This window comes from Drosophila bipectinata, chromosome 2R (genome assembly GCF_030179905.1).
Source record: "Drosophila bipectinata strain 14024-0381.07 chromosome 2R, DbipHiC1v2, whole genome shotgun sequence".
In the NCBI taxonomy this organism is placed as follows: Eukaryota; Metazoa; Arthropoda; class Insecta; order Diptera; family Drosophilidae; genus Drosophila; species Drosophila bipectinata.
Genome location: NC_091737.1, coordinates 8,277,437 through 8,294,153, shown reverse-complemented (window position 1 = coordinate 8,294,153; position 16,717 = coordinate 8,277,437). Strand labels below are relative to the sequence as shown.

Below are 16,717 nucleotides of genomic sequence, written 5' to 3'. Positions count from 1 at the left end.
ACAGACAGACAGACGGACAGACAGACGGACAGACGGACAGACGGACAGACGGACAGACGGACATGCTCATATCAACTCAGGAGGTGATCCTGATCAAGAATATATATACTTTATAGGGTCGGAGATGTCTCCTTCACTGCGTTGCACACTTTTGACCAAAATTATAATACCCTCTGCAAGGGTATAAAAAAGTCGCATTTTAATAAATCAGAGAAAAATAAAAACAAGTGCACCGCCGCGGCGTCTCTCCGCAAACCGCATCCACATTAATCAATCAGCCGAAAACGTCATACGCTCCACAGCGGCAACGGCGAAGCTGCCTCATTAAAAATGAATGAAAATACCAGGGGGTCGCAACCGCGTGGAGGGGAGGTGAAACAATGCATTCGAAGGTGATCGAACCGACAGGTGTAAAATAAATGCGATAATTGCATCAAGTGTTATGAGGCAAGGAAGTGCGGCGAAAACAATGAAAAATTTATGTCAACGGAGGTAAAACGGAGTGCAGAAGAGAAAAAGGCAGTTAAGGGCGTTTAGGCTTTGTCAAGGGCTTTCACTTGGCCAAGAGAAGGTAATAGAAAAGGTACGGAGGTTTTTTATGGCCTAAATGAAGTAAAAGGTATCGGTAAAAGATGTAAACTGGGAAGTTATATCTTAGTGGAGCTTACTAGGCTTACTGCAAGTGGCTTAGAGAGGGCTTATGGAAGCGTATTAAGAAAAGAAAATCCCTTACTTTAATTGAATAAAATTGAACTTGAATAGCAACCGAAAATACCAACCATTAAGACTCCCTCTTCCAACACATGCCTCAGCTCATTTCCACATAAATGCCAAGGCAAGAAACCTGTTGCCAAGTTTTCCCGCGCATGTTGTTTTTTTGCCAATTTTTTTATTCGGCAGGGTCAATGCTGCCGCTGTTTGCTGCCGCGGCCACTGCTGTAGAAAGCCATAAAAAACAAAAATGTCACTGCCACAAAGGAGCAAGCGAGATGGTTGAGGCTCTTGCGCAATCGCCGACTGGACAAGTTTTATGCTACACTTAAGGATCGCCAGCAGCATCGGCAACATTGGCAGCTTGCAACTTACAACTTGCAACCAGCAGGCAGCCGCTGAGCAGCCGAGCAACTTGCAGCCCACGACGATGAAAAGAAAACGAAATGCTCGATGCCCGACGGTTTCACTTTCATTCGCAACGCGCACGCGCAACTGTCAGGGTCGCCGAAAAGAGCACCACCGCACCATCCTACCATCGCGAAAATATATCGAAAATCCTGTAAAATAAATAACAAATTCCGTGGCATTTCGAGCTCAGAGAATAAACATTACAATTGTTTTAATCGAATAGAAAAGTGATTATAAGTGAGATTTAATTGGAAGGCAATCAACATAAATAATTGAGTGTTTTCATTTCATTTCGCCGGATCCCACCCACTCTCCCCATCCTCCGACAAAAAAGACAACCCCATCGCGCAGTACTTAATGGATGCAGGTAAATTGGCCGAGAGGAAAAAAAAGGCAAATAAAATAAACGAAACATTTAAAATGCCCATTTAATAGTGGAAATTAATATTTTACCTCTGGCCGCAGAGCGAATGTGAAAATTGAGTTAGTAAACCTTTGAAATGGACTGGTGATTGATTATTGAATGAAGAACTTTTCAAAAGCTAGAAGCCCAACAGTTTTGCTGCAGAAAATCAATCAATCATGAAGGATTTGCTTAGGCCATCGGTTTAATAGCTCAGTTCAGAGATCATTATCCATACGAGCAATTAAAGCCACAATTTCCCTACCAGAGCTCCGGAGAGCTCCACTTTCTTGAAGCCAACGAGACAGCTAAGTGGGGGACCGGCTCCCAGGCACCTCGGGCGCCTCTTAGCCATGAATATTGCAGGTGAAATATGTTTTGGCATGCATATTTAATGCCTATCGAAACACAAGCAGCCGCAGCAGCAGGAGTGCAGGCCAAACTATGTGAAAACCCGCACGAACCATTTTAAACGCCATCAATTTCAATTTTCCAAATTAAATGCAAAAGAGCAGGCTTCAAGGCAGCACAAATTGGAGGACTGGGAGGCTTGAGTTGTTTTTCGGGGCGATAATTAATAATTCATTACGTTGCCAGTAGCAATGACATAAGCCCAAAGCAAACGCAAACGCAGCCAAGTTCAACAACTTTCGACGACGTTTTAGGGAAAATCTCTCAGCGATAGAGAAAGAAAAACGCCAATGTGCCAAAGCAGCCGTTTAGGAAAAGTCATCATCATCATCATCTTCGACTACGACGACGACGACAACGCGACGTATCGGTTAAAAATCAAACAGCCCGACAAGTGAGTGGCTATACTGGAGGCCATATAGTGGCCATAACGCAGATCGAAGCGGAGTACAGCGGGATTGAAGTGCCTTTTGGATGCGGAGTGGGCCCAAACAGGCTTGACGACTCCGCACCAGCATCCTCCGCCGAATGTTTTGTCGCTTGGAATTTGTCGTGGCTGCGGGGTTATTCACACCAGTCCCCCACCCCCCTTCAGTCAGGCCATCCTGGCATAAACACAACTCTTTCCATTTTTGGACATTTCCGCAAACGTACACATGGAGAAACACAAGTGCCTCACTTGGTGGCTAGTAGCTACCTTTTATTGAAATTCAAATAAGAAATAAGGATGGCCTACACTTTTTAAAGTTTTTAAATATTTTTAATGTTTATATTCAAAAGAATTAAATATAATTTAAATCTAAACCTACCCATTATTTCTCCCTATGATGCAGCAACTCCATGTGGCCCAAACACAAACATCTGCTAACGGCGGCAGCGACGATCTGCTGTCTTTTGGCCATCATCCAGCCGGCCCTTTTAGCCAATCCGCCAGATACTCAAGCCCCTCCTCCCCGCAATGACACAGCGGCGCTGGGCGATGAGGGCGTGGCTGGGGGCATAAACTCCGGACTGGATGACAGCAGCGTCAAGGAGGTGAGTTTTTGGGGAGTTAAGTGAAAGATTTTGACAGGCAATGAGCGTCGCTTTTGACAACTTAATAAGCAGGCAGGCGGTGGACTTGAAAAGGAGGTCATCGAAGGTCTCGGCTTCAAAGAGGTCACGGATCTGGACAGAGAAGTCTCCACCACCGGCGACAGAGAAGCGGAGTTCGTGGGGTGAGGCATAATCTGTTTCTTTTTAATCAAGAAAATGCAAGTTCTTTGGAATTAATTTTTCGCCTTTCAGAGTGCCCGGTTTTCTGCCAACTGTCTTACCACCCAAGGACACCACCAGTCCCACCAACGGGCATGGCTACATCCAGTTTGAAATCAATGACGAGCTGCCCGTGGAAGTGGTTCGCCGCCAGAAGCCCATCCAACAGACCCTCACTCGCTCCCGGACAGAAACTGTCAACGAAGTCCTCTCTAACCTGTTTCCCAATGGGTTCTCGGACATTTTCCGCTATAGTGGAAAGGATGGCAACATGGAGACGGTAACCACAACCACTAACAAGGCGGTGGCTCACCCCACTGTGGATGCGACCACCACCACAGAGGCACCTACCACCGTGCCTGAACCGGAAACTTCCGCAAAACCTGTCAATGATACATACTACACTTACCAGACCACAGTGACAAAGGAGTACCGCCGGGAACTGAGCCCGGGACACACTGAAATCGTTGTGGAGCAGATCCGGGAACCTGGCTTCCGTGACGGCAGCAATCACATTTCCAGGGACGACCTCCTGAGGATCAATCGCGCCGCCGTGGCTGCCCCTGTGCTGCCAAGTTTGTTGCTGCGTCCGGAGCCTGACTCCGATGATAGTGAGACTCTGGTGGCGGCGGAAAGTGCTCCCATCGTTATTCTGGGTGAGCATGAATCGGACTTTGAGATGCCAGGGCAAGAGATTCAGGACAACCAAATAGCCGAGACACGCCATGTGAGCCGGGAGGCTTACCAGCAGAGAGTGCCAGCTCCCAGCTCCAGTAAGCAGAACGGCATTGAAAGTTACACCAACCAGAAAGGTCCTGGCCAGGATCAGGAGATAAACGTCCATATTGTTCACGATGAGACGTTGGGCAAGAATAAGGAAAAGGCAAAGGAAACGGCTGCCCCAGAGAAACCCCAACAGGCACTGGATCATTACCAAGCCCACAGCGAGCAGAGGTTCCAGCAACGACACCAGAGCAATGAGGCTCCTTCCAGGCAGTTCCTCAAGAGCTTCAAGCCCGTGGTGTCGGGCAGTGGCGACGGACCCCTTCCCAAAGGAGCCTTCCACTACGAAGTGCAGAATCCGCCCCAGAAACATCCCAAAGAGGTGAACCCACACTTTTTCCAGCCTGCCGCCCAGTTGGCCTACCAACGGGAACTTGGCCAGGTGCAAGTGCATCATCCGCAGCCTCAGCCTCAGCAGCTTCAACATCATCAGCCGATGGAATCTCTGCACACCAAGGCCATCTCCTCTCCCCCATCCCCCGCCGTTCAGGACTACTCTGGCTACGCAGGACCCACTCCTGTATCCGTCACTCCCAATAGTTTAGTTTTTGTTACCCTAAACACACCTCCTCCTCCCCCACCTCCTGCGCCACACGCTTCGCCTGCTCCTCATATCCCACATACGCAACAGGAGCCCGGGATTCAATTCAGCGTGAGTCATCCCTCACCTCATGGCTATGTCCCGGAATCCGCTGCTGAATCCTCGCAGCAACATGCTCAGCATGCTCCGGCCCCTGCCAAGTCCCATTCCTCCCAGCCGAATGGCTACACCTTTGTGGAAGTCCAGAAGTCCGTGAATATCCATAACAAGTTGATTACGGAGAAGGATGGCCGATTGGTGGAGCAACACGAGACCATTTACCATCAGCCCTACTTGCCGGCGAGTCCTTCTCCAGCTCCAGCGAAGAGCTACGCATCTCTGGCCAAGAATCCCATTCACGTGGAGTACGATAGTTCGCCCCAGGAGGTGGCCATTTCTCACGCGACGGTTCATTTGGATACAGGACACAAGGGACATTCTGATGCCTCGAGTAGTGGACACCAAATCCTGCATACTTCTGCCACTTATTCAGATAAACACCAGGTGCAGCCGGTGCATCATGAGCAATCCATTCAACACGTGGTGCATCACGATCAGAAAGTGCATCATGAACCTCCGATACAACATGTAGTTCACCATCAGCAGCCCATTCACCAGGTTCATCATGAAGAAGCCATTAACCATGTAGTGCATCATGATCAACCTATACATCAAGTACATCATGAACAGCCTATACATCAAGTACATCATGAACAACCCATCCACCACGAACAGCATGTAGTTCACCATGAAGAGCCTTTGCATCAAGTACATCATGAGCAACCCATCTACCAAGAGCAACATATAGTACATCATGAGCAACAAGATAATCACGAGGTCCATCATCATGAAGAACCCATTCACCATGAACCACTTATTCATCATGAACACAATCATCATGAACCCCTTCATCACGAGCTTCACGAGCATCATCCTCAGCAACATGTTGTGGAAAAGCATATTCCCGTTCCATACGCCGTACCCCAGCCAGTGCCGGTACCCGTTCACGTGGAGCACTACGTCGATCGTCCATATCCCGTAGAAACCATCGTGGAGCACGCCGTTCCATATCCCGTGGAGAAGGTGGTAGAGAAGATTGTGGAGAAACATGTTCCCGTGGAGGTGGAACGCATTGTGGAGAAGCCAGTGCCAGTTGAGAAGATTGTGGAAAAGTTCGTGGACCGGCCAATGGCCATTCCCATCCATGTTCCCGTGGCCATACACATGCCTATGCCACCGCCGGGTCACTCCGCTCTGCCCTTCTCCCATCCAAACGCATTGGCGCCGTGGGGCCACCATTCGGTGGCTCACATTCCGCCAAAGGTGCTGCAGAACTATTACAACAGGATGCTGAAGAAGCTGCTGCCGCAATTGGCGGCCAAAAGCCCGGCTCTCCAAGCGCCGAAATCCGTAAAGCTGAGTAAGCCCGTGGCAGCCCTGAAGCAGCCCGTCAAGCCCGTGCGCGGAGAGGTGCCCAAAGTGGCCACGTTCAGCTTGGCAGATATGCGATTTGACCTGCGACCGCCGCCTCCACCCCAAGGCTCTCCCTGGCTGCAGGGCGCCCGCTACATCTACAACACCCTGCCCGCTGATCTGGCCACCGCCGCCGCCTCTGCTCCGGCCATGATAAAGTCCTACATAGGCCCGGTGCCCGCTGCCACCTCGGGAGGAGCTCCTCCTGGCGGGGACACTGCACTTGGCAACGATTTCGACGAGTTCCAGCGCTGGCGGAACGGGCACTCCCTCAAACGCAGCCCCGACTTTGGTCGCAACCTCCAGCTGGAGTACGGGTTCAAGCCCCCGCTAGTGCCGTCCATGGAAATCGACGACAAGGGGAATCCCCTGAAGCAGGCGGAGCAGACGGAGACGCAATGAAAAATTTAAGCGAATGCGTTGCGAAGAATAAGCGTGCCAAAATATAAAGCTATAGTTATTGTAACCTATTTATGTAACATATTTAAATCAACGAATGCATTTAATAAAACTCCATTAAACACAAAATAAAGAATTAAATATTACCTTAAATAAAGTATAGTATAGTTACCTTAAAAAAAGTATAGGAGTGTCTGGCGAGCTCCAAGCCAGGCACTTTGTATTATTGCTGACAATAATCCCCGAAGAAAAATACACATGTGTCTGCACATTAGGGCCGGATGGGACATTATACATGTGTCTGCGAACCCTGCTTAGGTGCAATATTAATTAAACAAATGACAGTGACAACCCTGGCAGTCAGTCGTTGTGACTACAGTCGACTGTACCCAATTAAGAAGCAAAGACTTGGCACAAAAATATTATGAATTTCCTTAAGTAGCATTTATGTAAATGAAAAATTCACGCACTTAGGGGCAGAAGGGTTTGGCCGCCAATCCCTTATCTCGGGAAGAACAGGCGCCACCCCAAGGCCACGCCCACCCAATTGGAGGCTCACACGTCCCGGCGAACAGGCTGGAAGGGTGCCCAAGTGCAAAGATTTATATGACAGCTAATAAATTTACAACACATGTAGCGCCCGGCAGATATTAGGAGATACGAGTATTTTTCGGTGACAACTCAAGGCCCTGCACGTCCCGAGTTTTGAATGTTATTGAGGCATGTTTTTGCGAGAAGCAGAAATAACAGCCTTGCAAAAATACAAACATATACGGACGTATTTGCGAAAAGCACGTCGGAGCTGCTGCAGTTGACATTTGACGTTTTCAAGGGGGAACTGAAAACAGTTTAGAGCACGTATCGAACGGAAACGGAAACGAAAAACTCCGAGAAGGACAAAGGCTCCTTGGGAAAAAAACGTGGCCAATACACATTTGTTTTCCAAACATCAATAAATTATTCATTAGCTTGAGTTTTCTGAATAAATTATAAGCTTATTCATTAATAGCTCATTTGTTGAGACTATTATTTTTGGAAATATATTTCCACACCATGTCGGGCATTATTTATGCATTAAATTCAGACATTCAGACAATCTCGAGACACGTGAGGTCAGCAAGTATTTCTTCAATCTCTAATCTTTAAGCTCGACTGCCAGGTTTTTGTTTAACTTTTGCCGAAATCACAGAGCAGTAAATCATAAATGGATGCAGATCCAGCACGCCCACAGATATCAAAAATCAATTGCAATTGCAAATGCAAATGCAAATGCAATGGATATTCAGCATTTTGATAGACTCCCCGGGGTGGGAAGGTCAAAAGAAGCAAATAAAGCCCCCAAAAAAAGGAGTAAGCCAACAAGAAAGATAAGCAAGGGAACAATTGAATAATTTATATGCAAATAAATAAAAGTACTTTCGACACAAAAGCCGTGCAGTTCGGAAAACAGTGTGTGAAATAAATTCTACGATCTGGCCACAAAAGGCGTGACACACGCTACAAGAGGCGATTCCAGGATGCTGATTTTTTCGGGGGGGGCTTTCGTACACCCCCTCCCGAACACCCATTTGCACCCCCAAAAAGCTGTCGGCCTTTTCTGGTTTGGCTGAACGCTCGCTGCATGTCATTGTCAGGGGCTGCCAACTCTGCATTTGATATACGATGTGTTGGCAAGCCGCCCAAGTTGGCGGCAGTCCACCGATGGGCGGAGAGCGCAGGGTCGAGGACCGAGGGGTTCGAGGGCGTGGCATTGCGAGACAAATGCAGCTGAACCGAAAATTGCATTTCCGCTTTGGAAATTGCGCAAACTTCCGCAGCGAGAGGCTGGCAAAAAAAAGGCAGAAAGCAAAAGCAAACATGGCCGGGAAAAAAAATAGTCGGCTAACCACGAATACGTCGGATCGTCGCCAGACAATTGGCAAAAATTTTCTATAAAAGTGTGAAATAGGCCGTCACCCCTTGGCCCCAAAAAAAGTTCCGAGAAGGGGGATGGAGGTGGCACAGATGAAGCTGACACGCCGTAAAGTGGCCCCAGTGAACCACAGAAAACTTGTCACACTAAAATGAACGCAAAAATGTCAAAAGCACAAAAAGATAAGGCCAGGAAAATGGAGGGGCAGCGGGGTGGAAAATTCAGGAAACTCTTGGCTAAGAAAAAAAGTCAAACCATAAGAAACGAATGAATGAAATCTGAATTGCACTGCAAAGTGCCGGAAAACGTTGTCAAGTTGCACCTATCACTTGGCCAAAGATAAAGGATTTTCTTCATTCTACTCTATCAAAAATAAAAGAATTTTAGTTATTAACAAGCTTATAGTCAGTAGTAAAATTATGAAAGGAATTAGATATTTTATTTTCCACGTACCATATCTTATAAGTCAATCCCAGGTTACAGTTTGTCAACAGGGTTAGTTCCGTGTCGCTTAACCCGCTAATGGGCGGAAACGGAAACTCCTGCGGCTGCTAAATTGATCTCCTAAGGACTGCCAAATAGTCAAAGGTACTAGCTTAGAGGGCAAATATTTGAGGAAAACCCCCACACAAATGCCGCGATTTCGTCTAGACTTGGTTTTCAGAAATCGGCAGCTGAGGAAAAAATATCCTGACACTTGCCAGGCGACAACCGAAAACAAACAGGAAACCAGTAAAAATTCTATTGAAACTGGCTGAGAAAAAAAGGCAAGGAGTCTGCACGTACTTGAAGTGCAAACAATCATAAGTTTATCGCAAAGAAACATGAGCAAATATTTTCAAAAATATATTCAAAGTCAAGTGACGTTTTTTCCCGGCAAGCCTAAAAGTATTCACTATTAGTCTTTGGTAGTTTAAGTAGATATTGTGTAAAAAACAAGTTAAATGGTATATTTGTGAAACCACAAAAAATACCCATAAATTCACGATGAAATTTCCAGCAGTTGGCTTATGATTATTGCCTTATTTCAGCCAAAGAAATCCTCGAGAATACACATTGAAAGGGGAAGGATTTCATTGGGAGTCCTGAGCTCGGAGCTCACTGTCGGCCAACAATAAGAATACGCAATCAATGGCTCCCCATTGGAATGAGCAAGTAAAAACTAATCAAAAACCTCAATTGCAATACTGGAATTAAGGCAGGAGCAAAATATTGCCAAGTCTGTGGGAGAAAGCTCGTTGGACTTCTGTTGTATGGCCAATGCAATGGCCAACCCAACAAACAGCAACAATAATTAGAAACAGGTACAGCCCGCAGGATGAATGCCCTTTAAAAAATGTAATATTAAATAAGAAACAATAAAATATTATAAGTGCAACGTAATTAAACATTAAGTAGCTACTTCTATTTCACCTATCATTAACCAAACAAGTAGTATACACTATCCATATCTATAATGCCAGTAGGGGCAACACTGCAACTGACAAGCAGCAGCCCGCTGCGAGCAAGAAGAGCCATATGATTTTGATAGTAATAACAATAACAATAGCTCTAATGAAAACTATCCAAGGGCCAAGTTCCGATCCTGAAGATGAAGCTGAAAATTATAAGCTGGCCGAGGAATTTCAATCAGTGGCGAAGACGAACGGCTATGACGATGATGGTGGCAGCAACTTTGTGATTGCATAACTGCGTTGTGGCTAGGGTTTGGGGGGCAGGTGGTAGGTGGCCGGAGTACCTGGCATCTTGGCTCTCGGCGGGAGATTTCTCGGCAACCGTTGCAACATTCTTCTTCGTGTGCATCCCACACACACACAAACAGGCGGTTGGCCAGCAATTTTCTGTCAAAAACAACGGCCCAGAACAACAAACTCCTGGTAGAAACTTTCTGCCCGGCCACAAAGTCACCGGAACAGTGCTGACAGAAGAGCTATTTAAGAGACAAATAGATTTATGTTTTTTTTTAAAGAAAATAATGTATAATTAGGGACTACTTTTTTGAAAATTAAATTTTTGCATTTTTTTTGGTTATTACTAAAAATACCGTTTAGTTTTCAAAAGTTTCTTACAAACAACATTTTTGCATCATTTACTCACCTGGCAACACTTTACCAGGTACATCCCACACCATTTTGGGAGGTGCGGCCACACTTTTAGCATGCGTGTGGTTACCGTGCGTAGTGATGCGGTCATCCGGTCGTGAAGGTGGTGCGAGAAAATGGCGATGGTGATGGCTGGTGGCTCCTAGTTCGGTTAAAAGTGCAAACTGCAAACTGCACAAACTGGCAACTGGAACTGCTGTCAGTATATTGGCAAAGTTTTCGTGTTCTGGACTCTGGAGAGTCTGGGACGGGGCAAGTCCGAGTGTTTATTTTGCTAGTGTGTTGTACCATAAAAGCAGAGTGCTTGTTTGCTTGTGGCAAATTATTTAGATTGCAAAATCTCGGTAAAATGAAAATAAAACTACAGAAAATATACTATACGCAATACGTATATCGAAGGAACTTTCAGTGTAGAACAACTAATTCACTTTATGGCTTTTCCCTTGACTCAAAATCCGAACTTAATTCGCCGTCGTGCCCCAAGTTTTCCGGGGGTGCATTATCTCGATTCTCATTACCGGAATAATCTGCTTTGTGCGGGCGGACGAGGCGAATAGTTAAGTATTTAACGACCCTTCTCAAGTCGGGCGTGTCAAGTGCAGTGCTCCCCTAATCCGCAGGACTCACAAATCCCAACCCGACTCCCAACTTCGGAGCCAGCCACCAACTGCTTTAAACTGTTTACACTTTAGGTCGCTGCTGCATGTGCCGCAAAGCAGAACTCTGAACCTCACATTTGCCAAGTAATTTTCACGTAAAAATCATTTCCATTTCCGCCAAAAAGCTTTGGCCATGCGAGTGTGAGTTTATGGGTGGGGGAGAGCCATTTTGACACTTAATTATTTCAATTGAGGCTGAGGGTGTGCCGCCAAGGCCCCTTTTCTCGTTTTGGGGCTTTTGTTTTTCGGAAATCCAAAGCGAGGGTCCTGGCCCTTTTATGGGCATACCTTTTACCTTTTTTGTCGCCCCTGTTTCCCCCGTATGTGTATCTCGTTAACAGCCTTTCATTTATATACGAATATTTATATGTGTGTTCTGGGAGAAGGACGCTTTGTTCCAATCTTGCCTTTGTCTGACGATTTTGTCGCAGTCTCATTTACAATATTTGCCTCCCTGCCAGCGGAGCAGAGGGCACAACAAATGAAATCAGCATTAGCTGCATTGGCCGCCCGTTTTCGGGTTCGGCACAAATCCCAGCCCGAAATCTAGATTCAGACTCAGATCCAGACCCAAAACCAGAACCAGAACCAGACCGAAGCCCAGACGACAGGCGACAGACGACATTGTACAATGCCCGAGGACCGCAAATGATAAAGCAAATCACTGCAAACCGTTCTCATTTCACTAAAATCTGGGGAATCTCTTTAAAGAGTTTTAGGATAATGTAAAATACTCTACTTATAAGAGTGAAATATAAAAATATATTCAATATTTAGAATGGCAAAGGGAATAAAGATGAAGAAAAGAGGTGTCCTTAAAGAGAATATTTTAAATATTATTATATATTTAGATACCTCTTTATAGGGTATTTTAAATATCCCCTTATGCTACTGGCACCCCACTATTGTTTGGTAAGAAAGGGAAGGGGCATTTTAACAATTTTAAATAAAATTGGATGTGATTCCATTGGATTACACTTTGCGGCCGAACTTTGCCTCCTCCCTTGATCGGAATAAAGCTAGGTAAGGCCGGAAGCTTTACGAAAAAAATAGAAAATAGACGCCAAAATGGCAAATCACCAAGTTTCCGTTTCCCTTAAAATTGTCAACGAGAGTTTACAAGAACCCTGGCCCCGGTTCCCGTGCCACGTTTTCGAACAAAATCGAGGGCGTGGTCGCAGACAAAAGACAATTGAAGTTAATGTGAGCCCAAAACACTTGCCATGCCCACTGGAGAACCAAAACCCGGCCACGCCCACATCCAATAGTGGCGGGAAAGGGGCGGGGCACGAGTGGTGGGGCATGGCAGATGGCCATTTCGGATTTGGTATTTTACTTTGGGATTATTTTGTGATTTATGCGGTCTTCGAGTTGACATGCAGATTTAGATTAGGAGCTGGGCGAAGGACATCTCCTCTGAAGGATACGGGATCGGAGATGGAATGCAGGACGCGCATAAATCTGCTCTAGGCCAAGACCAAACATGGGAGCTCGGGAGCCGGTGCCGGTGCCGGGTGAGGTCGGTGGCGTATGAGTGATATTTTAGTTTTGTCGTTTTGCGGCTGCCATTTTGTGTGCGGCATTAAAAGATTTCGGTTTCTCGTCTCCCACTGTCCTTGGAGCACATATAAAGTACAAGGATTTGCTATTAAAGCAAATTAAATGCCCCACCCCCAGTGCTCGCCCACTGGCGATAAAAGTTTAATTAATTATATGGTCGCCAGCCAGCGAGGGTTTTTGGTTTATTGTATACGCATTTGATTAGCCACGGGGCTTGGTCCGGGCCGGCCGGCCGGAGCTGTCCTGGCCGATGCATATTTATCACTTGGCCATTGGCTAATTAATTTCCTAATCAATTTGATGAGTGTTGTGCTGGCACTGCAATGGCTTTACATTCGCCCAGAGGCCGAAATATAGTTATAAATTTTGTTAAATTAAAGCATAAATTGTTTCTCAAATAGCCTCCTCACCAGTGTAACTTAATTTTGACTTCCATTGCCAGTGTCGTTTTTCCTTCCAATGAAAAGCAATCATTCGCACAATTAGAAATCGTACTTAATATCAAATTGTTTGCAATTACAAAGCATTTTAGTGTGTGGACCGGAGGACATGGACACACAATAAATGGAACGACACATAGACATAGACAACATAGACACACACACAAATTGCACCCTTTTGGCCACAACAACAACGATAACAGAATGTGGCAAAACAAGAGACTAGACCAGGCCAGTCTAGGCCACAGCCAGAGCCGGAGACCAGTTCGGTGCAGAGGCAAGTCGAGAGTGAATTTGACTTAAAAATGGGCAAAAAATTGCGGCAATTAAAGTGGCAAATTGTCTCGAAGAGGCAGCAACGTTCGAACGAGTCTCTGACATTGTCATGCCACTCCCATACCCTCACAGCCCTCACCCACCTACCCGCCGCCCCTTTTCACATTGTGAAATGGAGCCTTAAATGAGTTTTCAGTTGACTTCGTGTGGGTCGTCTTCCAGTCCATCTCCATTCTCCGTCGGGTTTTGATTGAAAACCCCTTCGATTCCCCAAACAGAGTCATTAGCAGGAAAATGGGGGAATTACAAATAAAATGCAACGCATTTATATGGCTTATTTAAGCGCCTCCACAATCCGAAAACTATTTCCCCGACAATAAAGGAAAACTCTGGCCAGAATTTATACGATTGGGGGTCCAGTTCAGGGGTAGCCTGGCCACAGATTACCCATTTTGCATTTGGAAAGGACAACTCTTTTTCGTCCTTTTATCTACTTAGCCACTGGATGCCGACCTGCCGCTTGGGGTTGATTTTTATGTGCATCTTCGGGCCGAGATAAGCCCTGAAATATGGCCCGAAATGGCCTGGTCAATGTCTTAAAGGGAATCCAATCGAATAACGACGAGCAGCAGCTGCACTCAGGGGCTATCAGCCACCGAATCTCAATTAACATAATTCACCTAGACCGAAGGTGGGACGCATCCGGAAGAGCCCGGGCCACTCAACTACCAAACCCGCTCATAAACCAACAGTTGCGGGAGGAATTGTCGCTCCCAGATAGCAGCTTCCCTAAATAGGAGCCAAATATTAGTACAAGATGGCTGTAGTTTTGGCCGTTTTCTAGCCAGTCTTTTGGCTAAAAATAGTTGGGAGGGTGACTTTATATGTAGTTATGACTAGGAGATATATGTTTTCTCACTTTATTTTGAAGGAGTATTATTTAGAGATATTATATGGTTGTATGATACAGGGATAATCCTACAATTTTATTAAATAAAAGTAAAGTCGGTGGGGTAATAATTCTAAGCATTATTGTCCATTTTAGTAGTAATAAGAATATAAATATTTTCACTTACTTTATCTCGTATTGCCTCTTCTCCTCTCATGATAGCTCTCATATTACTACCTATCTCATTCCATTTTCCAGCCAAAAACAGTCCTATTATTGGCTTAGAAACCTGCCATCACTTTGACCCGGACATGAGTTCAGTTTTTGGGGATAAGGAGTCCCGGGGAGCGGCAACTGGGGACTCATCTGCTTGGAAGCCAGCTATCGGCGAAGTGCTGGAGTACTGGAAAGTTCGCTCATTGTCAATGTGGAAATTGTGTTCATAAATCAGAAACTGTCGCACATGTGTGACACCCAGCCCCGAGCCGAAGACCCCCGACCTCTGAACCCTCGGCTGTGGTCTCCTGTTTATTGTGTTGTCAATTTGCTGCGCTCGTTGGCTTTCTGGCTGGCAATGGCGATGGCGTAATTAGATTTCGGCCTGGTCTAGTCGAGTCGGTCTCCCGGCCTGACTGAGATTCATGGGGATGGGAGATGGGTTTCCAGATGGGAAGCAAACCACGAAAACGGGAAGTGCCGGACAATTAAGGCAGCGCTGGCGACCAGGAGGCCCGGAGATCCTGATCTGGTGAATGAAGGAAGCTGTGAACGAGTCAATTAAAACACTTGCTGTCCCCCCCTGCGATCACAATCGATGCTGCCAAATGGCGTGGTAATTTCCTCAAAACCAAATGACCAACTGTCCAAGTTATAAGCAACAAAACAATTTATTGGCAATTAATTGGCTGGCTCGGCATTGTCGAAACTGGCACATGATAGCCGATGGATCGATGGATCGATCCGTCGGGGCAACCAGTTCCCAAGATGAGCGGCTGGAAGTGTCAAGTCAACACACTTTTGGCCAGCAACTGTTGCCCCTGATTCCAGGCGGCTCCAAGTCACTTTGTTAGTTGGTTAAACCTCGACTTCCGCACCACACACTCTGCAGATGGAGATGTGGCGATGGAGCTGCATCCGCAATGCAACTTTCGGTGTGAGATTTCCGCCTATTGCAGCTGCAATTGCCGACGCATCTGGTGGGGCACCAGACGAGGGACTGGAGACAGATGCAGGGCAGGGTGGATTCTCCAGAAGATGTGCCAGACTTCGGTGTCTGAATTTATTACGAGATTGTGAATCTCCACCGCGATTACAGCAATTATGTGGTGGCTTTCGGGAGGAGGTTGGCACATTGCCCGAAAGGAAAAATAAAACAAAGGTGTAGTCGGAAAGAAAGTGAAAAAGGGGGGCTTGTTTTAAGTGTATAATAGGTTGGTATAATATTTTAAATACATAACGAGCATAATATGAAAGTATTAGTAACCCCCTCTCTAAGCTAACTCCCAAAGCTACGCTCCTGTAAAGCTTTTCTCTAATAACTCAATTTCAACACCAGCCACTGTACCGCCCAGGCCCCCAAAACAAATGTGAAAGTGCCAAGACCCGCCCTCCTTCTCCGCCTCGTTTTTTGGTAACCAACAATCATAGCCGAATAACAAAAAATCCGGTAATCGTCGCGGCATCAGACCAAGTTTGATGCACTCGGTTAGATAGTTCGACCTCAGGTCTGGGATCTCCTCGCCACAGCCACCGCTGGAATATCTTATGGGCCGCAATAAAATAAAAACAATCTGTCAGATACTTCATCGCGTGGAAGCGCGTGCGTGACAGTCGAAGAGCGCGTGCTGAAGTGGCAACGGCGGTTTATGCCACCGCCTGTTGCATAACATCTGCAGTTGAACTTTCACATGGATCTCTGCCTGGCTCGGCTCCTCCCGCCGCCGCTGTGGGATTGTTTTGGCATTCGGCCAGGTTCTTCCTATAAATCACATAATCAATCTGGGGGAAACTGGGAGGCAGGCTGAGAGGCCTGTAGGAAATGCGTGGAAGTGCATTTCACTCGCTTGCCATTAATAAATTAATTATACAACCATGACGGGGAGCCGGGCACTAAGCCTGATCCCCCTGAGCTGCACGCACATGATACGCGTAAGCACAAGTGTACAAGCTTTAAAATTTCTGTCATCTATGGCCAACAAGTTGATGGTCAAAAGCTGGCTGACGCCTTGGCCAAAGCCATGGCCAAAAAAGCAGCTCTCAAGACAAACAAAAATCTGGCCAAAGCGCGAATGGGAAATGGGGAATTTTGAATACACTTCCCCATAAAATGCATACAAAACAGATGCAACTTCCTTCTGAGCGTTGCAAATTTAATCACTGGCTTAGCGATATGCCCACCAATAAGTAGTATTACAAATGCAAGAGTCCCACCAACACCACCTCCGCCGCCGTACA

At 46.3% G+C, this 16,717-nt stretch overlaps 1 protein-coding gene across 1 annotated transcript; it reads left to right on the top strand.

Annotated features, from left to right (window-relative positions):
* Window positions 1–1,214: 1,214 nt before the first annotated feature.
* Window positions 1,215–6,486, top strand: LOC108132037 (uncharacterized). Its single transcript, XM_070278578.1, has 5 exons — window positions 1,215–1,489; window positions 2,770–2,971; window positions 3,044–3,153; window positions 3,224–5,057; window positions 5,289–6,486. The coding sequence occupies exons 2-5, from the start codon at window positions 2,777–2,779 to the stop codon at window positions 6,426–6,428; spliced, it is 3,279 nt and encodes a 1,092-aa protein (XP_070134679.1). The 5' UTR covers window positions 1,215–1,489; window positions 2,770–2,776; the 3' UTR covers window positions 6,429–6,486.
* The last annotated feature ends 10,231 nt before the right edge of the window (window positions 6,487–16,717 follow it).

Coding starts and splice junctions, on each gene's coding strand:
- LOC108132037 (XM_070278578.1), top strand. CDS start 2,777: ATGTGGCCCAAACACAAACATCTGCTAACGGCGGCAGCGACGATCTGC. Junction 2,972..3,043: donor ATGACAGCAGCGTCAAGGAG/GTGAGTTTTTGG, acceptor CTTAATAAGCAG/GCAGGCGGTGGACTTGAAAA. Junction 5,058..5,288: donor CTTATTCAGATAAACACCAG/GTGCAGCCGGTG, acceptor CACCACGAACAG/CATGTAGTTCACCATGAAGA.